The following is a 25901-nucleotide window of genomic DNA, read 5'->3' as shown; positions in this document are numbered from 1 at the left end:
ATGATGTTAGCAGCTCCACCTCATTTCAAGTTATTTTCTGAATCAGAGACATTTAATAATTATTTGTCCAAGACTGAATGAATAATATTCATTTAATACATGGGCTCAGCTGAATGGTTATGGGTTTGATCCACACCAAGGGAACTTTCTCATGGCCTCGAGTACTGGTTTCTACCCAGGAAACAGACTCAAGTGTAATTATCAAAGTATAAGCTTTTGTCCCCATCAAATTGAAAGAAATTCACTGGTATCAAAACTAACATCCATGCATCAAACAGTTACACATTTAATTTCTTATACATAACAGTGCTTTTTGTCATGATTTGGTTTTTAAGAATGAAGATGTTTTGTTTCGGAAGTTCTTCAAACAAATAGATTTATATTTTGAGTTTCTTTCTGAATAAAATGAAATAAGTACAAATAAAATAACGAAAGTTGTCACAAAAAAGTTTATACAGCACTGGCACATGATGAAAAAAACAGTTATGTGTAACCATACATGTAGTATTTATTGTACATGTATATGAAACAAATATTGTTATGCAGAACAGTATATACGTATGTTTATAGACTAAGTATGAACAAATAAATACAGCAATTTTATGAACACTGATTTAGCAATCTCTACATGAAACATTTTTCAGACAAATCTTAGCACTTATATCTCTACATGAAACATCGCCAATACTAACAAGAACATGTAGAACAAAGAAACCTTCATGGATCAACAATGTGAGTTATCTGGCAACTTTGTGAGTTATCTGGCAACAATGTGAGTTATCTGGCAACAATGTGAGTTATCTGGAAAAAAAACACATCCAGAGATGTTGCAGAAAACAACCGGTACAGGGACATGTGGGCTACTTTTTTGTGCACTATTTCTTCCAGTTATGGGTCATTTAACAAGGAACTTAGCATGTAGACAGTGATTAATGCAATAACAGCGAGTCTACATGAACAAGTAAAAAGTGCATTTTTGCAGATGACTGCAAATTTAACATTAGAGTCTTTGATTGCAATCTCTTAAAAATTAGTTATTACTTTGCCTAGTCAAAGCACAAATTTTGAACAAACTTTTGATTCTAGTAAGAGAAGAATTCGTTTTTTGAACATTCTAACACCTAAAGCAATCTATGTAATGTTGTCCTTTAAAACCAAACTAGTTTCATGTTCATGCACTTAAAATTAAGATGTACATTTCTCTTGTATATATGCCACATGACAATATCCTTGTTCACCAATATTTCAAGCCTGCTAGTCTATTATAGACCAAACGTCACAATCATCAGTGAACCATTATATCATGAGTTTGTTGATTTCGTCCAAAAGTCGTTTGCCATCCTCCACGTAGTCTATGGGCGAAGCATTGGTACATCCAACTTTTAATCTGCTCTCATCCTGAAACATTCAATATAAAGATTCTACTGACAATAATGATAAGTCTATGTTGTTGTTTTAAAATTCATTTAGTATACTAATCGTCTAATCACATGTAAAAGACACCCTGACCAAACTAATTTATGTTTATACTAAAAAGGCTGCAATGCGATGAATGGCAGGTTTTCAACATTAGTGCAGAGGGTTTGGGCAAATTGAGTGTCAGCGATGGATAAGAAAATGGATAGAGAAGGAACACTAAAAAGTTTACATGCTTCCAAACATGAGCACCTTAGTGCAAACTCTATTATTTGACCGAAAACCCAAAACATTGACCCAAGACCCACAAGTGTGACCTTGACTGTTAACCTACGGACATGAGTGTTGCTGGTGACACACAACCTTGTCATGGTGAAAGTGTGTGCCAAATTATTATGAATTCGCCAGATGCATGACCATTTAACAGACTGGACAAGAAATAAAAAAAGGAATTTTGACCAAGTGTGAACTTGACCTTGACTTACAACAGCTCTTGCAGGCAACACATTGTCTCATCATGGTGAACATCTGTGCCAAATTATTTCAAATTTTCATATGCAAGGCCAAGTTGCAGCCTGGACATTTTTTGCCAAGTTTTGTTCAATACCCTAGTGTATGCCAAAGGCTATGGCATACACTAGGGTATTTTGAACAGGTCTTTCATTTTTTGAGGGATGGGGGGACTTTTAGAAGCCCTGATTATAGGCAAGCCAAAAAACAAAGGCATGTTGACCAATGACCATTTAATGTGACCTTGACGTTCAATGTTCAGACCTTGATCTTTTTTGACATGGTGAACATTAATGCCAAGTAACTTCCTATATGTATAGCAAAGTTACAGTCCAAACACAATTTGTCGCCCACCATATCCGTTTCTTATAACCTCAAAACAAAGGATACATAATTATATACTTACATTGTATGTTTCAACTTTAGCTCTAAGTTTAAAGACGTAACTTTTGAAGGAAGCCTCTTCGAACACGTTGTCATAGGCAAGCTCATTCTGAAAACAACAACAATGAACACTGAGAGAAAATGACACCAACATGCAATATGACATCATATGTACATGTATTTCACATTTGTCATTGAACCTGCCACATCCCCGCTAAAAAATACAACTTCTAAGTAATATCTTGAATATTTAAACAACATTTGTTTCAGCAATTTACAAGGTATCTTTAGTGCCAGTATTATTCAGAAATCATAAAATAAGTCTTTGGAAATAAAAATTGCTCCCACCAAAATACACTTTTCAAAGTCGATAAACTAGAACACACTTTTCAAAGTCGATAAACTAGAACTTAAGTCACATACAGTTTCCTTTAGGTTTCCCAAATCGTCAGCTTTAATGCCAAGTACAATTTCTGCTGACTCCTGGAAACATGTTACCCATTGGTTTCCTGTATGGTCTGCAAGGTTCACCTGCAAAAGAATTATGATTATTGTAACAAGATACATATTTTTCATTTTCTCAAACTTGTTTGAAACTGTCATACTGAAAGTTAAATTAAAACAATGAGTGGAAAAATAACTAGAGATTGCTTTTTTGAAAAAGCGCTTGTCTCCCCTATTGTGTGGTCGTAGCTGAGAAAAAATAAATGATGGACATGAAATTTGTAACTTTGGACTGGAGACAAACCAACAGTGAAGTTTGGTTTATTCGATTATATTAAATAGTGAAGAGAAGAAAGTGTTGTTGATTAATCATGGAAAATGTAAACGAAGTTTGCATTGTATGAAGTTCCTGGGCGCAAGCGTTATTCAATTATTGATCGGAAACCATTTTTCAGCTCACAGTCATCGTGACCATGACCTTTTACCTACTGATCACAACATCAATAGGGATCATCTACATAACCAACTTGCATACCAAGTATTAAGTTCTTGGGTGCAAGTGTTCTTTAGTTACTGAGCGGTAACCATTTCTTCAACTCAAGGTCATGGCAACCTTGACCTTTGACCTACTGATCTCAAAATCAATAGGGGTCATCTACTAGTCATGACCGACTAGCGTACCAAGAATGAAGTTCCTGGGTACAAGCGTTCTTAAGTTATTGAGCAGAAACCATTTTTAAGCTTAAGGGCACCGCCAACGTATCATTTTTTACCTGAAGGTAACCTTGACCTTTGACCTTTTGATCTGAAAATCAATAGGGGTCATCTTCTAGTCATGAACAACTAGCTTACCAAGTATGAAGTTCCTGAAACCAAAGGATCTTTAGTTATTGAGCGGAAACTTTTTCTTCACTTCAAGGTCATGGCAACCTTGACCTTTGACCTAGTGATCTCAAAATCAATATGGGTCATCTTCTAGTCATGACCAACTAGCATACCAAGTATGAAATTCCTGGTTGCAAGCGTTCTCTAGTTATTGAGCGGAAACAGTTTCTTCACCTCAAGGTCACGGTGACCTTGACCATTGACCTACTGATCTCAAAATCAATAGGAGTCATCTACTAGTCATGAACAACTATGAAGTTCCTGGGTACAAGCTTTCTTTAGTTATTGAGCAGAAACCATTTTTAAGCTTAAGGTCACTGCCAACATAACATTTTTTACCTGAAGGTAACCTTGACCTTTGACCTTTTGATCTCAAAATCAATAGGAGTCATCTAATAGTCATGAACAACTAGCATACCAAGTATGAAGTTCCTGGACCCAAAGGATCTTTAGTTATTGAGTGGAAACCGTTTCTTCACCTCAAGGTCACGTTGACCCTGATCTTTGACCTAGTGACCCCAAATTCAATAGGGGTCATCTACTAGTCATGACCAACTAGCATACCAATCATGAAGTTCCTGGGTCTAAGAGTTCTATAGTTATTGGGCGGAAACGAAGTGTGACGTACTGACTGACTGACTGACAGACTGATGGACTGACTGACGGACAGGGCAAAAACAATATGTCTCCCCATGAATGGGGGAGACATAAAGATATTACACGCAAATGATTTTTACATGGAAGGTCACCACGACCTTGACTATTGACCTTGTTACCCCCAAAACAATTGGGATCATCTAGACATCATGACCAACCTCACTTCAAAGTTTGGTGAACCTAGACCAAAGCATTCTCCTGATATTGCACGGAAATATTTTTTTACATTAGAGGTCACAGCGACGTTGACCTTTGACCTTGTGACCCCCCAAAATATAGGAGTTTTCTAAACCTCATGATCAACCTCCCTACCAAGTTTGGTGAACCTAGGTCAAACCATTCTCAAGATATTGAGCGGAAATGTTTTTTACATTGGGGGTCGCCGCGACCTTGACCTTTGACCTAGTGACCCCAAAAACAATAGGGATCTTCTACACCTCATGACCAACCTCCCTACCAAGTTTGGTGAACCTAGGTCAAACCGTTCTCAAGATTTTGAGCAGAAATGTTTTTTATATTGGGGGTCGCCGCGACCTTGACCTTTGACCCCAAAAACAATAGGGATCCTCTACACCTCACGACCAACCTCCCTACCAAGTTTGGTGATCCTAGGTCATGCGGTTTTCCAGTTATCGATCGGAAACGAAGTGTGACGTACGGACGGACTGACGGACTACCGGACTGACGGACAGGGCAAAAACAATATGTCTCCCCCAGAGAGGGGGAGACATAATAATATGGAACTATAAAGATAATTGCAGCTTGCATCTCAGGTTTTTCATGAGACAGAACAGGCATGTAAACATTCTAAAAGATTCTGTCTTGTCAAAATGAACAATAGCACCACAGAGCAAATTCCTATGTTCGTTATGGCCAAGGCAAATGTTTTTGCATACAGACGATGTGGACAAAAATGTTGAGGCTACGAATATATCTCTAAATTGGCAAACAAAATGTGTTAATTTAAAGCTAATGCTTACGGAAAGGATCATTCTCCACTTATATTTGGGGTATTCAGCCTGACATTTCTCACATCGGAACATTCCATTGCCCTGATCCACTACCTTCTTGTTGCATGACTCTGTCGGACACGCCTGTAAATATCAGTAGATGTATGTATTAGGACTAGTAAAAAACAAACAGCTGAAACTTCCAGCACTGAATACCAACTACATGACTGAAAACATGCTGGCGGGTCCCATTGATAGGGGAAAAAATAGTAGCGTTTTGGCATAAAGGGGAAAAAACTAGCATGATTAATATAATGTTGGACTTTTTTCCAAACCTTTCATTCAACAAACCTATCGACATATTCATAAATGATACAATATTGCTACATTTGCTAATTGTTTAGAGGTCAATGGTCTTCTAAACAAGAGCTGTCAAGAGACAGGGCGCTCAACTATTACGCTGATTTTAAGTTAAAGGATTGCAAAGTTTTGGTAAAACATGCATGGATCAGTGTAAAATTAATTAATACATACAAAACCTTAACCAGAATTTCAGAAGTCAAATAATAAAAGCCCTTTATTATTGACTTCTGGTTAAGGTTTTGCATGAAATCAAATTAACACTGATCAAAGCATGTTTAACCAAATTTTGGCAAAAGCGGCAAAATTTGCATTATATGCAAGATGGAGTTATCATACTTGTTTGTATAAAGATTCAGTGCAATACATCAGTTAGTTGCTGAGTTATGGCTTATATCCGCTAACATGTAAAACCAGAATTTCAAACTTGGGCAAGTTATTAACATCGACTATTTAAGAAAGTTTGATGGTTGGGAGCCGTTGTATAAAGTTTCAATGCAATACATGATGTATTTGCTGGGATATTGACTTCAATGTGGTTACATGAAATACCCTTACCAGAATTTCTGAATTGCATAATAAAGGGCCATAATTTGCATATTATATTCAAAATAGTGTTATCAAGCCTTTTTAATCAAGTAGGTTACCGTTCGATAATTGGGAACACATATTAAAAGTTAAAATGCAATTTGTATTTGCCAAGATAAATGACTTAAAGGTGTTTGAATGCAAAACCTTAACCAAAGTGTGATGTTGACACTAAGGCGAGTAGTATACCGCAGTGCTCCAGCCAAGATTTGAAAAGGGCAGGGTGGACTTTTGAAAAGGGCAATCTACATGAGTTGCATAGGGGCGAATGGGGGTGAGGGTGGGAGGGGTCCACCCCTGTCACAAGGTTTTTTTTGTTTTGTTCTTTTTTGGGGGGGGGGAGGGGGTCTCTAGAATTTGTTTTGTTTCCATACTCAATTTAAATCATTTTCCATGATTTCCAGACTTAAATATAAAAAAAATAAAAAATTGTCTTTTTGTCTGTGGTAGTATGATTGTACTTGTTTGGAGTCTTCTTTAGTGCAATGTCACATATTTCTCTTCAAAAGAAAAAAACAAAGACAGTTAAACATTTGAAACAATCATAATGGCATAAATACACAAAAAAACAAATATGTAGGGGACGAATCTTAGTTTGGTACGATCGGGATTGGATACGAATGTTACATTCAGCCTGACTGTTATTTAATTGTCTTTGGTAAAATAATGTTTAATATGCTGATGTTTAGAATACAAGAGATGTCGTAAGACAGCGCGCTCGACTTCGCCGCTTTGACTTAGAAGTGAATACAATAACAATGTAATATTACCAAGTTTGGTCTACTTATGTCAAACCTACCTAAAATTATTCAATACATAAGCTGACTTTGATGCTGCCCTCCCACCACCCGAGAAATGACACAAGTCATTCAAATAACTTGATTTCCCATTATGAAAATGTGGTAAAGAATATACAAATGACTTTCAAAAGAAATTAAAATAAAATTTAAAAAAAATAAATAACAAGATGTTTGTCAAACATTATGCCCCCCCCCCCCCCCCCCCCCCCCTGAGTGCCATGTTGTCAGGATTATATGGACAATTGAATGAAATATGCATGGACCGAAATGACAGCTGATTTGTTGCCGTTAAGGCAGTTTTAAGATTATGACCATTAAAGTGTGAGGATAGAGTGTGTTATGACCATGACCTTTGACTCGATGAACTCAAAATCCAGAGTCATCAGCTGGTCACCAGAAACCTAAATGTCAAGTTTGAGGGCCATGGGTGCAGGTATTGTCAAGTTATCACTCAGACAACCTTTTATCATTCAAGGTCACTGTGACCTTGACGTTTGGCCCAATGACCCCCAAAATCAATAGGGACCATCTTCTGGCCAGGCCCAACCTCCAAGTCAAGTTTGAGGGCCATGGGTGCAGGCATTGTCAAGTTATCATTTGGACAACCTTTTACCATTCAAGTTCACTGTGACTTTGACCTTTGGCCTGATGACCCCCCAAAACATAAGCAGGGTTGCCAGCACTTTGGTGAAATAAAATTCCCTGACTTTTCCCTGACTTTTCACTGACCAATTCATGTTTTTCACTGACCAAAATCGTCAAACACATAAACGGCCTCCTGACCTCCCCTATAGCCGTCCAATCCTCCCATTATCTTTTTGCATGTAAACTTGTATTTATTTTCCAAAATATAAAACATTTACATTGTACATCAAAGTAATGATTCAAACATAGTGTTCTACTATTCTTAACTATTTCTATTCAAACACAGTGTGACTGTTGGTCAGTGAAACATGTGAAACATTAGCATGAAAACAAGAACACAGGGCTCATTTTGGCATATCATGAAATAATCACTATAAAATTAAAGACTTTGAATGAGTATGGTAAGTAAGTGTGAAAAAAAGTTAGTGTGAAAAACATAGCATTGCATAATTTAACCAGTTTCCATCATGTTTGCAAGACAAATCCTCTTGTACAATTTCTTAGTGTCAAAGCAAAAAGCAAAGCAGGTTATATGCCAATATGGTAGTTTGGTATACATGTATACTGACTAGATTTTGTTAGTAATTAAAAGCCCTTCTAGTTCTACCCAACACTTAAACTCTGTGTCCGTAAGCCAGTTATTATTGAAAGATGTCTGTTTTGAACTCATATTTGTTAATTTGTCATGCTAACAAGGAAGAGCCTGAAACAGAGTAATTTAATTATATTATCTGCCATCAAATCCCTTTATTAGATGATATAAAGAAACCGCAACACCTGAAACAAGGATAATAACCTATAGATTAGAATATAATGTCAGGTAAATTCTCTTTTCTGGTGTTATATTCCTACAATACAACAGAAATTACGTATTAGTCAGCTCTGGAGGCAAGGGTTGCAAAGCCTTTCAGTCTTTAGGCTGAATGATGTTCTAAGGTAAATAATGGGTATTATAATCACTAAGTTAACATATAATGCTTCTTAATATCACAGTTTACTGTTATTTGAATTTAATGCTTAACTGTGAGAGTGATAAAAGTCAAATATTAAATGCCTAAAGACTGCCATAGCCAAGAAAGACCTTCAATGCGTATATTTTTCGACCTTTGAAATAATTTTTCCCTGACTTTTCCCTGACTTTTCAGGATTTTCATTTTTCACTGACCAGATTTCAAAATTCCCTGACAATTCCCTGACCTTGAAAAAATACCCAATTTCCCTGACTTTTCAAGTCCGCTGGCAACCCTGATAAGGGGTCATGTACTGGTCAGGCCCAATCTCCAAGTCAAGTTTGAGGGCCATGGGTGCAGGCATTGTCAAGTTATAACACAGAAAACCTCTAACCATTCAAGGTGACTGTGACCTTGACCTTTGGCCAGATGACCCCAAAAAACAATAGGGGTCATGTACTGGTCAGGCCCAATCTCCAAGTCAAGTTTGGGTGCCATGGGTGCAGGCATTGTCAAGTTATCACACGGAAAACCTCTAACCATTCAAGGTGACTGTGACCTTGACCTTTGGCCAGATGACCCCCAACAAGAGGCACATCAGTGCCTGTGCTCCACTGGCCAAAAGGTTCAAGCAAAGACCACCTAACGAACATTTTCGTCAAGTTTCATAGAAATACAATCATCAATTTTTGAGAAGTTATTTAAAAAAAAATTTACTTTAATAGCTCTGGCTGCCATGTTGTGCAGTGGACCGAAATGATTTGGGCAATTTGAGTAAAGGAGCACCAAACAAACATTTCTGTCAGTTTTATCGAAAAAAGGTCATCGGTTTCGATGACAAGTCGTATAAAGTTTTTTTTATTTTTTAGCTCTGGCAGCCATGGTGTGCAGTGGACTGGAACCATTTAACAAATTTTGGTTAATGACCATCCAAGGAACATTTCTGTTAAGTTTCATCAAAATCTGATCATCGGTTTCTGAGAAGATGTTCTTTAAAGGTTTTTCTATTTTTTTGCCCTGGCAGCCATGTTGTGCAGCGGACCGGAACCATTTGAGCAATTTTGGTTAAGGACCACCCAAGGAACAATTCTGTCAAGTTTCATCAAAATCTGCCTATCCGTTTCAGAGGAGATGTCGTTTAAAGATTTTGCTATTTTTAGCTGTGGCGGCCATATTGTGCAATGGACCAGAACCATTTGAGCAATTTTAATAAAGGACCACCCAAGGAACATTACTGTCAAGTTTCATCAAAATCTGCCGAACCGTTTCAGAGGAGATGTCGTTTAAAGATTTTGCTATTTTTAGCTCTGGCGGCCATATTGTGCAATGGACCAGAACCATTTGAGCAATTTTGGTAAAGGACCATCCAAGGAACATTTCTGTTAAGTTTCATCAAAATCTGATCATCGGTTTCTGAGAAGATGTTCTTTAAAGGTTTTTCTATCTTTTTGCCCTGGCAGCCATGTTGTGCAGCGGACCGGAACCATTTGAGCAATTTTGGTTAAGGACCACCCAAGGAACAATTCTGTCAAGTTTCATCAAAATCTGCCTATCCGTTTCAGAGGAGATGTCGTTTAAAGATTTTGCTATTTTTAGCTGTGGCGGCCATATTGTGCAATGGACCAGAACCATTTGAGCAATTTTAATAAAGGACCACCCAAGGAACATTACTGTCAAGTTTCATCAAAATCTGCCGAACCGTTTCAGAGGAGATGTCGTTTAAAGATTTTGCTATTTTTAGCTCTGGCGGCCATATTGTGCAATGGACCGGAACCATTTGAGCAATTTTGGTAAAGGACCACCAAAGGAACATTCCTGTGAAGTTTTGTCAAAATCCGCTTATCAGTTTCAGAGGAGATGTCGTTTAAAGTAAAAGTTTACGCACGCACGCACTCACGACGGACAAACTGTGACGACATAAGCTCCATGGCCTTCGGCCAGTGGAGCTAAAAACAATAAGGGCCTTCTACTGGTCAGGCCCAACCTCCAATTCAATTATGAGGGCCATGGGTGCAGGCATTGTTGAGTTATCACTCGGACAACCTTTTACCATTCAAGGTCACTGTGAACTTGACCTTTGACCTGATAAGCCCCAAAAAACAATAGGGGTCAGCTACTGGTCAGGCCCAACCTCCAAGTCAAGTTTGAGGGCCATGGGTGCAGGCATTGTCACGTTATCACTCGGACAACCTTTTTATCATTCAAGGTCACTGTGACCTTGACCTTTGGCCTGATGACCCCCAAAACAATAGGGGTCATCTACTGGTCAGGCCCAATTTCCATGTCAAGTTTGAGGGCCATGGGTGCAGGCATTGTTGAGTTATCACTCGGACAAGCTTTAAAATTATTTTACCATTAAAGGTCACTGTGACCTTGACCTTTGACCTGATGACCCCCAAAATCAATAGGGGTCATCTACTGGTCAGGCCCAACCTTCATGTGAAATTTGATGACCATATGTCCAGGAATTGTTGAGTTATCACTCGGACAAGCTTTGGTCTACCGACATGCCTGTGCAAAGCAATATAACCCCTCTTCTTCGAAGGGGGGCATAATAAAAAAAAACACAAAAGAAATAAAAAAATAAACAAGAGATGTTTGTCAAACATTATGCCCCCCCCCCCCCCCCCGAGCGCCATGTTGTCAGGATTATATGGGCAATTGAATGAAATATGCATGGACCGAAATGACAGCTGTTGCTGTTTTAAGATTATGACCATTTAAGTGTGAGGATAAAGTGTGTTATGACCGTCATGACCTTTGACTCTATGAACTCAAAATCCAGTCATCAGCTGGTCATCAGAAACCTAAATGTCAAGTTTGAGGGCCATGGGTGCAGGCATTGTCAAGTTATCACAAGACAAGTTTTTTTCGTTCAAGGTCACTGTGACCTCATTTTCAAAATGTTCATGAAAATTGTCATGCAGTTACAATGCAAAACACTGGACTTTGTTCCGGACTATATTGTGTTACGAGACCCAGTGGCTGTAAGACTTTTGCAGAATTTCCTCCATAGTCTCACTCTTTATAAAAATGCTGCAGACAATGCACTATCAAAAGACACAAAAGACACATTTTATGTTTAATGTTTCAACAACAGTTTACTTGGGCAAACGAAAACACTATAAAAATTCAAGCTACCAAACCAGGATAGATCTAGCAACGCTTAGCTTGAACGAGCATATTGATGGACCATACACGTCCTGGTCCAAACGACAAAATTGTTCAGCATAATCGTAGAAACCTTGGGGAAAAAAGCATATAAGAAAAAAACGTACAAATTTGTAAATGACATCTGGGGTGGTATTCAATATAGCTCTTATCCTTAACCTTAGACATGCCACAGTGATTCCATTCAGTTGATTGGTCAATTTATTTTACAGTCTAATCAAAAAGCTTAGATTTCACTCTTAAATTTAAGATTGATCTAAGTTGTTTATTGAATATGGCCCAGGTCTCTCCTTTTAAGTGTGAAATCAGATGGACAGATCATACAAGAAGCAATTGACCAAAATGTAGATAATGCTGATCATTATGATGAGGAAATTTAAAATATTTTGTACCTTCTTATGACTACAACGTTATCGCAATGATTAATATTTATAAGTATAATATTTATACTTTTTTTCTCGAAAATATAATTTATAATGTACAGCCAAATGTATGTGCATAATTATTACAGTCTCAATAACCTCTGTTATACTACAACCAGTGATATACGAGGCTGTACCTTACAGCTGTATGTATTATACCCTGTATAACGTTTGAATACAATGTGTAGAATTAAAATACCTTCTTTTTCATTTTGAAAAGTTTTTAATTAGATTTTTACACATTGTATACCTGCATCAAATTTAATTTGTATTATTGGTATGCATATTTTCACATTTATCATGTAACAATTATTTGTACAAAACTTCTTTATATATTATGGAAGATGAATTTCATTTTGTTCTGCAATGCGATAGTTATAAAGATATCAGAAAAAAATATATAAACAACTACTTTTGGCGTAATCCAAGTTTCTTCAAGTTTATGCAATTGATAAATAGTGAAAGTTCAGTCAAATTAAAAAATCTTGCCACATTTACTTTTAAGGCCTTTGAAATAAGACGCCATTTAGTATATGACTGACGTGCTTTTACCTAATACAAATTGAATCGAATACATGTTGTCTCTCCCGACATGATTTTTTTTTCCTTCAAGTATATAAGTTTCATATTGCTATTTTGAATATATTATGTAAACTTACTATGCCGGATGACATCTGTACCAGTATATTATTATTATACTTTGTTGTTAATTCTGCTATCCTATGGATCTTGTCAGATTTGTTTGCATAATAAAGTCTTCTTCTTCTTCTTCTATTATATGTTTTTTTATATTTATGTTTTTTTGTCATTGTCCTATTACATATACTCAATATTGATGGTAATAATGTATTGAATTAAATTTTATTTAATTTAATTTACATAGCCTTGCATTATAATATAAAAAGCTATAAACATACTCTAAACTATTTGGGTTCATATATTTCTTCTCTTTACCCAAGCACAAAAATTCCAGACTGACCCGTGCTAATAATGATTATGACCAGCAAACTGCTTTTCAATGACCCATTACCCAGCTTGTGTTAATTCCTCCTGTTAATCACAGACCAGTTCTCCAGGACAACCGATCTAGGTCTTTAAGTGCATTTAATGAAAGGTATAGAAGTTTTTTTTATTAAAATCCCAACATGTCCTTAACTTTTACTTGCCTAAAACTTTAACCTAAGTCAATCAGGGGCCATAACTTGTATTAAGGATATGGAGTTATGTAACCTCATTGGGTGATGGTCCTGAACAATTGTGTGAAGTATTAAGTCAATTGAATGACAGGTATAGAAGTAATTAATAAATATCCCAACCTGCCCTAAAACTTTAACCTAAGTTCCACAGTCAATCAGGGGCCATACCTTGTATTAATGATAATATGGAGTTATGTAACCTCATTGTGTGATGGTCCTGAACGACGACTGTGTGAAGTATTAAGTCAATTCAACAAAGGGTATATAAGTTATTTATAAATATCCCAACCTGCCCTAGAACTTTAACCTAAGTTTCATAGTCAATCAGGGGCCATAATCTGTGTAAAGAATAATATGGAGTTATCCAACCTCATCATGTGATGGCCCTGAACGACTGTGTGAAGTATTAACTCAATTGAATGAAAGGTATTGGACTTATAAGTGAAAATCCAAACTTGCCCTAAAACTTGAACCGGACGCCGACGCCGAGGCGAGTAGTATAGCCCACCTATTCTTCGAATAGTCGAGATAAAAATGACCCAGAAATTTGTTCTGACAAAATGGCGGTTGCGGTGAATTTAGACATGATCGTAGTAGACATGATAGGTAAACGCTACATAAAGCATCCGAATATTTTTGTGGGTTATTAAGAAATTTTCATCATGAATTATACAAATTATACAAATAAACTTTCAAAACATTAACTGAAAAATGATGAATTTGATTGTGTAAGCGGCACCTTTCCTATGTTTACAAATCAGCAGTGAACGTCTGCTTCAAATCAACAATGTTTAAAATGGCGAGTTTCTTCTGCACAATACAATTAACAATTATTATATAAGGTTTAATAGTGCTTGACAACATTTTTCACCATCTCTGCATTTTCTATCGCATTTTACAAACTTTCATCATTGAATGAGAGTTCTCAATGAATATTCTGATTAGCTGACATTCAATTGCTCTGCCTCCTGGCGATGTTACAATATTTGTCTCTTCCTAATTATGGGATTACAAGATGACCAATTATGAATACACAGGTCCTCTGCTCATTACACAAATACACAATAAGCTGTCATATGACACGGAAAAGGCAAATGGGAAGATGAAAGGGCAGTACAGCATATTTTAAGCAGTAAATGGGGCAGCATGGTGACATCTAGCGGGAACACTTATCAAAAGTATAGCGTAATTTGTCTTAATTATGACAGCCGATAAAGGGCTGCCAATCGTTTGTGATGATTTCAAGAGTAAAAAAGGCACTAACGGGAAAGATGACACTAATAGAATTTGTAAAAAAAAGGCACTACCCAAAAAAGGGGCAGGGCGGTAAGAAAAGGGGCACGGGCGGTCCCCCCTCAAATAACGGGCTAGCTGGAGCACTGATACTTCTTCTTATTCTTCGATTAGTCAAGCTTATAAATAAATTTTAAGTGAATTATTTTACCTTAGTAGGGGAAAAATATACACCTTTTTAGGAGGGGAATGGGGCCAAATTTCCCCCCCAAAAAAACACTCTACCTGATACATGGAGTTCTCCTTTCTTAAGAAGACAACAGTTCCCCTGGATGTAAAGTAGTCTGCCTTGTCCTGGCCGATATTCTCGTTCTTCAACTGACCTAACAACTTCCAGTTAGTACTTCCACCTTGAAATGGGGGCAAAAATCAAAAACTTATGACATGTTCCAGGTTTGAGGCTGACAAAACGTTGTATGGAGTCCTCCTATCCTTTCATTCAGTATAGAATGCTAAGCCACTAGCATCATATAATTTTAATCACTGAAAGTATCAAACTAATGGAACTACTTTATCCAGGATTATTTTATTTCAATCACTGTAACTTTTAAACCTGACCCCACTTACCTCCTGCGCCAGCGCCTCCTTCAGACCGGTATGACTGGAACTCCTTGTTACATCCCTCCCGACTCCACCAGCCCTTCAGCATTGCCGCCTCTCGCAGGTCTGGATTTAGCATCATCTGACTGCTCGACAAGAGTGACAGGGATCGGCCACCCCAGTCTGACAGTCGACAGCCCTTGCAGGCTATCACTGGGTTGTCCTCTCCATTAAACGTCTCGGCCTATGTTTAGATAACATTGTTTTACTCTTATGATTATCTGACTACTCAATAAAAGTGACACTGGTTTACCAGACGGATCTTTTAACCTCTAATAGGCTAATCAGCTGCCCAAGTCTGATAATCAGCAAATCTAACATGCAATCACTGACTTGTCCTCGCTGTCAAAGTTCTCTGACTAAGCCACAGATCGCAAAATTATTCAAAACCTTAAAAATTTGTAACAAATCTTAGTAGTGTATGAATTTGAAAATCTATCAGCTTAATTATTGTGAAACATTTTCCCTTAAAGGACAAAACTGGCACTATATTTTTTTTTAATCAAATTGTATGTTAATGGAACCACTGACACTCACATCATTTCCCCAGAGAGTAAGGTTGACGACCATTCCTGACTGGTCAGCCAGCTGGATGTCTCGTTTAGACAGCTCTTTCCCCGCCTTTGTGGTTATGTTTGCCAGATCATTCACCTGTTTTACCACACCTATCACATCTGAAAACAGCGCTGATTGCTGAGGTTATTGTATTTATGGACTGATATGAACTGAATTTTGAAACTACGGTACATTCAAGCTAGTTCAACTCTTATCATGCATGTCCACAAATACATCTCTGGAATTTGCTCAGCATGGAATAGAACCAATGATTTGAAGTCAGTGTAATTCTACTGATTCAATTCAATTCTGTTTGTTGACAAATACATTGATAGGCATATATAGAATTTATAAATTTGAAAGTTCATACGTTTCAGGTTTCAATGCAACTCAAATGCACAACAACAGTTAGCTTATATTTTTTGTGTAAATGACAAGGAAGCGATGACCTACCAATAACTGCTTGTGGTTGTTTCGACTCCAGTGCATCAATCTTGACGAAGTCAAAGGAGAGAGATGGCAGGTCTGTCTGCTCCTCACACGGTTCAATCATTGAGTCCGAGTTGAACGTCATCTCATAATCATTCTTCACTGATGTGTACTGCTTGTTGGCTGTCTTCAGGGTGGCTTTGCTGATGTAGTACACCTGTAATGTGGTTGAACTACATGAACACACATGTACATGTTAACTGTTGCTAAAAAGTAATTATGAACAGCCTTTTCATGTTTCCATTTAGTATGTCACGGTTGCCAAGATGATCTTTATAAGACATAAGCTTCCAATCAAATCCTTTAGAAAACAAGAAGGCCATAAATCGCCCACCCGAGTGAAAGTTTTAAAACTTTGTTTTTGTGAGAATGAATGAGTTTATCAGTAAATGGCAATGTAATGGTCAAAATTTCATTGCTAAAGCTTCAAAAATAAGAAAGTAAGTCAAAAGTCAGTCAAGTCATCCAAGCAAAACATTCATATATGTTTTCAAAACTGTACACATGACCCAATTTTCAAAATATGAAAATAGGTCAAAAGGTCACAGTCAAGGTATTCCATGGACAACATTGATAGTTGTCTTCAAAACTGTACACATGGTCCATATTTCATATCTGTCTATAACTTAAAATAAGACAGTAGGTCAACAGGGTTGGGGCCAGCATTAGCCCAAGGGACATAATTTGAACAAACTTGGTAGAGGATCGTCAAATGATGCTATATAACAAATATGAAAGGTCTACATCAGGGCTTCTAAAAACGGGCAATTTGCCGGTCTGGACCGATTTTGACCAAGCCAGACCAATTTCAGTTTCAAAAAGTGTAAAAAAAAATCGGTCCAAAATTTTCTCATTTTTTTTTTATAATTTCGATCCAAAATGACTGTCAGTAAAACTTGTAGAAATTGTAATACACAAACATTCATGGGTCATTCACACATTCAAAACTACCCCCAATAGGTCATAAAAGTGTCTTAGTTACCATCAGACCAATGCAACCAGCTGCTTTTTCTGCTACGCTGATCACTCTATAGCCTATCTGTTAATTAGCAGACGCTTGTAATCAGTCCAATCATGTGTATTGGTAGGTCCCAAAAGACACAATTAAACAAACTTTGTGTTAATTATGTGCTTGCAGCTATCCTGATTAAGTGTTAAAATGGTTCCATGTTTTCACATGGCAATATGCTATGTCATGGTCAATCATTACATGACATATCCGTTTATTGATTACCAAACTGTTAAATTTAAATTGTAATAAAGAACCATTGCTGGTTAAATACTGTTTTAAAGATAAAAGCATTTGTCATTGTTAATCCGCAAAAGTATTAACAATCCGAATTAATTAACCTAGTCATATATAGGATATCAACAGCGACACCCTTGATTAACTACATAGTCTGAAAGCTGAGTGCACCGCTTACGTCATTTTAATTTGTAGTAACGAAAAAATCGTTGTCGATATCACACTTACACTCTACATATGTGTGGTTTGAGAAAAGAAGATTTTCAAAGATTTCCCTATATAAGTCTATAGGAAACTTGTGATCCCAGTGTGTGGCATAATTTGAATCAACCTGGTGGAGGACCACTTTATGTTGCTACATACAAAATATCAACACATGCTACATACAATGCCTAGTGATTTCAGAAAAGAAGATTTTCAAAGTTTCTTCATATAAGTCTATAGGAAACTTGTGAACCTGAGAACCAGTTTTGTCCCCAGGGGCATATTTTGAACAAACTTGGTTTAAGACCACTGTATGATGCTCTTCACAAAATACCAAGAGTCTGGGCCTATTAGTTTCAAATGTTCTTATGTTAGACTATAGGAAACTTGTGACCCTATGATCACGAAGTTGATAGAGCACTACTATATGATGCTACATAAAAGCGGTTTAGGGGGACATGCCGGTTGACAGACGTTGTATGCCAGGCAATGCGTATAGCTCACATTGCTCAAGTGAGCTAAAAAATTGTATTGAAATAGTATTTTTCATTGTACTTTTTGATGAAATAATAATTAACAGTTATGAATAAGCATGTATTCATATCAAGGCAGCCTGCAACTTTAAGGAAAGGTCTTGCAAAATGTCATCATTTTATGTATTTAATGTCATCACATCAAAATTGGCCTTTCGATGGACAAGCCTGAGTTCTTATTCTGTGCTAGACATTACTTTCCAAAAGCCCTGCTGTATAAAATCGAGAATTTGAGCAAGTACTGAAAGCATTTTATCAGTGAGGGCATGTTATTTTTTTAATTTGTACAGCTGTGTAACTTACCTTGTTGACTTCCAACATGTTATAATACTTGTCAACAGTATCTGTGAATCCCGTAGCTCGAATTTCCCCACTCTCATCCAGCAGATTGACGCTGAACAACTTCCCCTCCCCACGGGAATTGCTCCAAGTACGAATGTTACTTTTCTGGGTCACTCGGGCACGAATACGCCACCTAGTGAATTTTGGAAAAGTTAAATAAATGACATTTGATTCTTCAGAAAATTTGTAACACAGGTTAATTGAAAATCACAACTATTAAAACTTATAAGCATGCTAGAGACTAGTATTTTTATGGATTGTGTATGCTTTGTAATGGTATGTAACAAATATTCAAGAAAATGATGCTACTGATGGGAAATTACACATCAGCAGTATTTAGCATGTTACAATCTTATGTAACAAATGGCATGTAAACATTCACATTGTTATACATCAGAGTGGCTGATGATGACACCAAGGCTACTAAAGCCGATTCCTGCTTTTTCTCAGAAAATAAAGGCACACTAACAAAGGCTGGAACTACTTGACAATGCTCACCTATTCTGGTATGGTGTGAGACTGGCAATGCTGTGTATTCTATTACTGCCTGGAGTTCCTGGTGTACCCCCTGATCGAACGTTGAACCCTGGTTTTGATGGGGGTGGGCTTTTAGCCGAGTTGGACAGCACTGTTAAGGCATAACGTGGGTTTACATTTCTCATAAAAAATACGATATTTTTTAAAACTGAGAATGCTCGTCAATTTTCTTTTCAGTTTTTTTTTTAAAGATATTATAACGATGTGCATTGGCAGGGATGTGATTGACCTGGCAGCTGAAGGGCTGAAACCATTTCGGCCATGGGTTCTTATGGCACTTTTGGGGTCAAAAGCACACTGCCTTAGAAGAAAAAGTGGCTTTTTAGAAGCTCTTTTGACTTGAAATTTAAACCACACAGGAATATCAACACTTAACAAACAAAAGCACTCTAGTAACTTTTTTAATCAGCTACAAAAAAAAATAATCAGCTACAAAAAAAAATTTAAAAAAATAAAAAATATTTATATATACCTATATATATATATATATATATATATATATATATATATATATTTTTTTTTTTTTTTTTTTTTTGGGGGGGGGGGGGTCCCTGGGGCATAAGATCCGCGGAATTCCGCGAACAAATCACATCCCTGATTGGCCATACATATGTGAGGTATGTTAATGTTTTAACTAACCGTAAAGCCAATGTTCAAATATTGTCTTTTTCCCCATCACCACAATCCATGAAAATTATGTAATGTAGATAGGTAAGTAAAATAGTGAAAACAAAATGACACTGTTCTCTTTTTTTTGTAAAAAATTTGTGAAATAGTTTATCCTGGGCAATAAGTCTCTTCCTTGAATAAACAGTTCTGAACGTTTCTTAATCAAGGTTGTTCAGTCTCATGTCAAAACAGAATAATAGCTGTTGATAAATCTATGATTTCGCTCCAGTCAAATTATACAAGATTTTATATTGCATTCCATTTCGCCAGAATATGTTATGGGTCACAACAATTTACGGGGGTAAGTCAGGAGATGGAAAACAATTTATGATTGGCCTATGGCATTATTTCTATTTTGCAAGAAACTTGTGGTCATTGCCTGCTAAAATAGGAGGTCAAGCTAGATAATGTCATTCCTCATTAGGTGCTGACTGGCTGAAATTACTGAGTTATAAGAAAAATATCCTTTCAAATAAGCTGTCAAAATCAGAAAGCAGATGTTGGATATCAGACATCGCGAAAGTTCAGAAAAAGTCTCGGTTATTTGGACCAACAGCCTCTGATTTTTTGTCGGTCCGAAAGAAAATTTGCAGGTCTGACAATTTTTGTTTGAAAACTTGCTTTTTCAAAGCCTCTGTTGCTAATTTTACATTTACAAGAAATAAAAAGGTATTAAGATATTAACCAGTTAAACTTGAACACAAATAACAGTTCACAGAGCTAGTCAGCTACACTACCGGAAAACGACATCGGATTTGTAAACAAATGGTTATTTGACAATATCATCGATAAAAACGCTATTTCCTGTTACCAAAATAAATTATTCTTACTTATAAATTATTCTTACTTTTAAGCGGTGTTTGATAATTGATTAAGATTAAATCTTCATTATTTTTTACATCTGGCTGTGAAACATGTCGGTAAGACGGACCAACCCAATCACAAATTTAGTCGGACCGAGTCAAATTTTACCGGTAAGGACTGTCGGACCGACGGTTTTTGGCGTTGTCTGGGATAAGACACAAAACTAAATGTTTCCTTTCTCCTTTCGTAATGTGGAAACGAGAATATGAAATGAACATAGCAATGACTTACAAGGTTTTATTAACTCGAAATACGAACAAATTAAAATCAAAAAAAGAGAATCAAAGGAGGTGAACAGAACAAGAAAATATAACACTTATAAAATACTGATGAATACACAACAATATATGGTGGCATCACCTTGTGTTCTGAATTTACAGATTGATATTTAACTAGACATAATCAGAAAACAATTCTGAATATGTCGGACATGCTCCACATAGAGATACAAACAAAAGGCCCAAAAGGGCCTATGCTCTGCTGGCTGGGTTTGTGTGGTCAACATCACTGTTTTCCAATAGAACCAACCTCTTATGGATATCTGAATACTGTACAAGTTTCATCGAGATTCAATCAAAACTGAAGAATGTATCATGTTCGCAAGCATTTTTTACACAATAGCATTTTCTATACTATCAAGTAAGGTTTTCGAAAGGAATCGAGCTCTAATGGATATCCAAATACTGTACAAGTTTCATCGAGATTCAATCAAAACTGAAGAATGTATCATGTTCGCAAGCATTTTTTACACAATAGCATTTTCTATACTATCAAGTAAGGTTTTCGAAAGGAATCGAGCTCTAATGGATATCCAAATACTGTACAAGTTTCATCAAGATACAATCAAAACTGAAGGCTGTATCGTGTTAACAAGGAATTGTTTACAGGCGCACTGATTTTTTATACTATCAAGGCCCATATCTAGGCATGCATGGGCGGATCTGGCTGGTTTTCGAAAGGAACCGAGCTCTAATGGATATGTAGATACTGTACAAGTTTCATCAAAATACAATCAAAACTGAAGGCTGTATCGTGTTAATAAGGAATTGTTTACAGGCACTGATTTTTTATACTATCAAGGCCCATAATCAAGGCATGCATGGGCGGATCTGGCTGGTTTTCGAAAGAAACCAAGCTCTAATGGATATGAAGATACTGTACAAGTTTCATCGAGATATAATCAAAACTGAATGCTGTATCGTGTGAACAAGGAATTGTTTACAGACGCACATACTACATACACATTACCATCGCATAAGCTCTTCTGGCCTTTGGCCAGTAGAGCTAAAAATAGAAGGTAAATTTAGGTGTAATCATTAAAAGCACCACAAACAATAAGGAAAGCCTTCTTTACCAAAACATCCTCAGGCCAATTTTTCACTTTCACAGGCAAACATTTTGGAACATAGACCTTACTATTTTCACTTTCATGTTTCAATTCAAATTTATTCAGATTAGATTGCTTACTTTTAATACCGTTAGCAGCAGTACTGTACTTATTTCCAAATGAAGGAATCTTATCATCAACTTTACTAGGCAACTGATCATTTCCTTTATATTCTGAACAAGATTTACAAAGCTTGGAAGGATCAAACTTGTCAAAAATGTACTGAGAAGAATCAAAGTCCTTTTCATAATCATATACCAAATCAAGTACAACAGATTCATCTTTACTTTTAACTTCTCCCTTTTCATATCTTGTTTTAACATTGTGACTGCCAATACCTGGGGCACTGTTGGTTTTCGCCACTCCATTAGGGATGTTTTTCGAAGCTGGTGCCTGGTTATTTGTGGGTGCTATGTTCTCTGATGCTTGACCAGCTTTGAATGGCTGTGGGTTGCCAAGACGACCTCCAATCTCCAATCCTTTGGCAATCACATCAACATCAAGAAGAATCATAACTCTCCTGCAAATATGAATTCCTGTTTATTATTTTTTTTTATGTCATTCAAAATAAATTTGGGCATACAATTAAATAAAAAAAATATCTTTGGCTTCAGATGTTGTTTGTTCCTGGTCTTCATTGAACATTTATAAACACTCTTTTAAATATCAGAGAAGCATTAAAACATGGTTTTAATGGGGAGTCGACTCTTGTAGAGTTGGTCAGCTATGATTTAATGTTTCAAACATATAGATGAAAATCATAATATGGATGACAAGTACCTGTCTCCCTGAAGCGTGTTACAGATGTACTGCTTCACCCTGACCACACAATGGTTGTCCATCTCTCCACTTGCCATCTTCGTGTTCAGCTGGGTGGCCAACATTGCATCTGGAATTGTACATCATCTACATCATTTAAAATAAATAAATATGCATTTAATTGTGTCTGACATAAATGCTAGTTGAAAATTGACAATGTATTACACATTTTACACCAACACTAAAGCATCATGTATCTACTTTGTGTCATACTTGATGTAACTACAGAAATCTTGAGCTCGTAAATATCAAGTATTTTACATCAATATTTCTGCAATTCACTAAACATGACAACACAGTTACAAGACTATAGGAGTGGTTTCGTAATTGGTGTCAAAACCAGTCTTACGGGAGTAGCTGTGTTTGCCATCTGATAGCAGCAGGCGATATCTGTCACTCCCACCACTTCCACCAGATATCAGTTTCGTTCCCTGTGAAAACCAAAAAAATCACCTCACAGCAATATATTCATAGTACCAACATGTGCATGCCAGGAAGATTTTCAAGAAATACCTACTAATAACACAAGTCATGTCCATTTAAAATCCCTTTTGCTCACACTGAACATTATAAACATTCAAAATTGTAAAATAACAAATATAATGGTAGACTTCCATAGTAGTTCTCAAAGACTTCAAATACATATTGATTGTTATGAAGTATGCCTTAAATTGTGGTTTGTTGAGTTTGTTATTAAATTAAATGAATGATATTTTGCAATTAGCGTGAAATTGTTAAAATATGCAACTTTTAATCAGTCAAGAAGCTTAAAGCATAATGTGATTAAGAAGGGCATTTGAATACTGACTGCTGTGCTGTATATAAACAAATATTCAGGTCATAGAATAGCAGCTTATAAATAATATACTAGTAAATTGTAACTATTTAAATATCTGACTGATATTAAAGCTTTTATTTTTTGTCTTCGAATGAGCCAATTTATGCAAACGTGCAAGAAAACCAGTGATATTAGACTGCTGACAAAACATCAGATCGCAGATTTTCATATTTAAGTAAAAAATATTTTTAATGTATTTTTCTTAAACTGTTAGTAACGCTTTTAAAATTAGCCATAAAATAATAATTTTCAAATGGACATATGAAAATCGGTGGTCTGTTTTTTTTGTCAGCAGACTTATATCACAAGTTTGCAGATATTTATGCAGAAATTGCCTCATTCCAAGACAACAAATAAAAAAAGTTGTCAAAACAGTAAATCTTTGAGAGTGCAGCTTTAACGGCTCCTTTAGAGTCTTTTATATTTTTATTTTTCTTGCTAACTTGGATGATGATAAAACTTGTTTAATTATTTTCAGAGATGTCCATTCTGGATGTTTGAGTCCGCCAAGTTGATGCTCAACAGGAGTAGGCAGTTGATACAATGTACCATTGATCTGATAGCACCTTCTATATCAGTGGTTTTCAATATCAAGATATTTTTGTGCAAAACACAAGAGACTGGATTCAGTTCAAGAACAGAGATGAAATAAATGAAGTGTGTCAATATGAATGCAGTGTTCGACACTAACGGGGTCCCGGGATCCCAAGGACACCAATTTTTCCGGAGAAACACCTGAACTTCAAAGTCCGGTATTCTGTCGGGACACTTAAATTTTGACCGATAAAAGCTAAATATCAATAAATAAATAGCGTTTCATGAATTAATTACCTAAATTTGGGTCCCCCTAACTTTCTTGACAGTGCATGTAAAAAAGATATTAATATTAATACGTTGCACACACTAAAGCGAAAGTATGGCTGACCTTTTCACTATAATTACGTCATGAATCTATAAATAAACAGGTCATTTCACAGTGCGCATGCGGTTAAACGCTTCCGCTTTGTTGTTTACATTATCAACAAGGTCAGAGGTGACGGACTTAAATAATCGGTACAATAATTATGGTGTCAGAGGTGACGGACTTTTATAATCGGTACAATAATTATGGTGACTAGTTTGCTCATGTGTCAGAACCGCCCAAAAAGATGCCAAAACTGCTCACTTTGATGCCTTAATGATGCGACCATCGAGTTGTTACAGTAACATTTACGGCACAAAAGACTGGCATCCTACGGAACTAGTTTACTGGGAAGCCATCCTACTATTCAGCATTCTTTGTTTTATGCCTTGATCAAAACATTATAGAAATAAAATTTCCAAAGTTTTATTATTTATCTTCAATCAATGGATAAAAAATTATGACATTTTGGCGCGAAAATAAACATATACTATTTTCCAGTTGTCTGCTCTTCCAGTATGCACTAAACTTGTTGGGCAGTCTGATTGATTCACAAGCCAGATGTAATATTCCTACTGTTTTTCAATCAAAAGCAATGACATCTGACAAGACCCTGAACCATGGCATTTTTAATGCGTATTTTCCGAAAATCTAAAAATAGTAACAACATCAAGTTTTTATTTACATTGAACCCATTGTGTGACTTAGACATTCTACCACTTTTGAACCCAATCTACCGACTTAAGACCCAAATCTTCCTCTCTTCCATTGCCAGAGGTTCACATGGGTGACATTGTGCTTTAACTAACTTGTCATTGCATGCTGTTGAAAACATGTATAATATGGTGTATACTTGAATTACAAATTGAAAAGTAAAAGGCACTGGATTTGTATGTTCAATTTAATATTAAAACAGGCTCATTAATGAAAAAAATGTAAAAAATGGAAGGGACTCTTTAATTTCAGGAAGGGACACCTGATTTCAGATGTTGGTGTCCCTTCGGGATCCCTTAGGAAAATGTTTAGTGTCGACCCCTGTGAATGAAAACTTTCCTTGACTGCAAGGACTAAAGAAATGCACACAAGTGACATAGATTGTTTGGTACAAAAAGTAGACTTTTTGAACTGAAAATTATGACACAGGATGTGAAACAACACTTCATAGCCGATAACAGTCGAACAAGAGATTTTTCAAAAAGAAGCAAGGTGTTTTTTTAACCCTTGGCAAACGAACCTTTAAAGGGAT

At 36.4% G+C, this 25901-nt stretch overlaps 1 protein-coding gene across 1 annotated transcript in view; it reads right to left on the bottom strand.

Annotated features, from left to right (window-relative positions):
* Positions 1–250: 250 nt before the first annotated feature.
* The window catches only part of LOC128231669 (replication protein A 70 kDa DNA-binding subunit-like), a 34713-nt gene continuing 9062 nt past the window's right edge, over positions 251–25901 (bottom strand). The window contains exons 3-15 of the mRNA XM_052944729.1: positions 23266–23347; positions 22878–22986; positions 22436–22617; positions 19139–19268; positions 18602–18773; positions 16280–16472; positions 15809–15945; positions 15239–15455; positions 14897–15021; positions 5277–5390; positions 2734–2841; positions 2333–2419; positions 251–1398 (exon numbers count right to left, since the gene is read on the bottom strand). Coding sequence (XP_052800689.1) covers positions 1297–1398; positions 2333–2419; positions 2734–2841; positions 5277–5390; positions 14897–15021; positions 15239–15455; positions 15809–15945; positions 16280–16472; positions 18602–18773; positions 19139–19268; positions 22436–22617; positions 22878–22986; positions 23266–23347 — 1758 coding nt within the window. The 3' untranslated portion in view covers positions 251–1296. The remainder of the gene's footprint in view (positions 1399–2332; positions 2420–2733; positions 2842–5276; positions 5391–14896; positions 15022–15238; positions 15456–15808; positions 15946–16279; positions 16473–18601; positions 18774–19138; positions 19269–22435; positions 22618–22877; positions 22987–23265; positions 23348–25901) is intronic.

The sequence above is a fragment of the Mya arenaria genome, chromosome 4 (assembly GCF_026914265.1).
Source record: "Mya arenaria isolate MELC-2E11 chromosome 4, ASM2691426v1".
Classification (NCBI taxonomy): Eukaryota; Metazoa; Mollusca; class Bivalvia; order Myida; family Myidae; genus Mya; species Mya arenaria.
The sequence above is the reverse complement of the archived record's forward strand: the minus strand, read 5'-3'. Positions and strand labels throughout refer to the sequence as shown.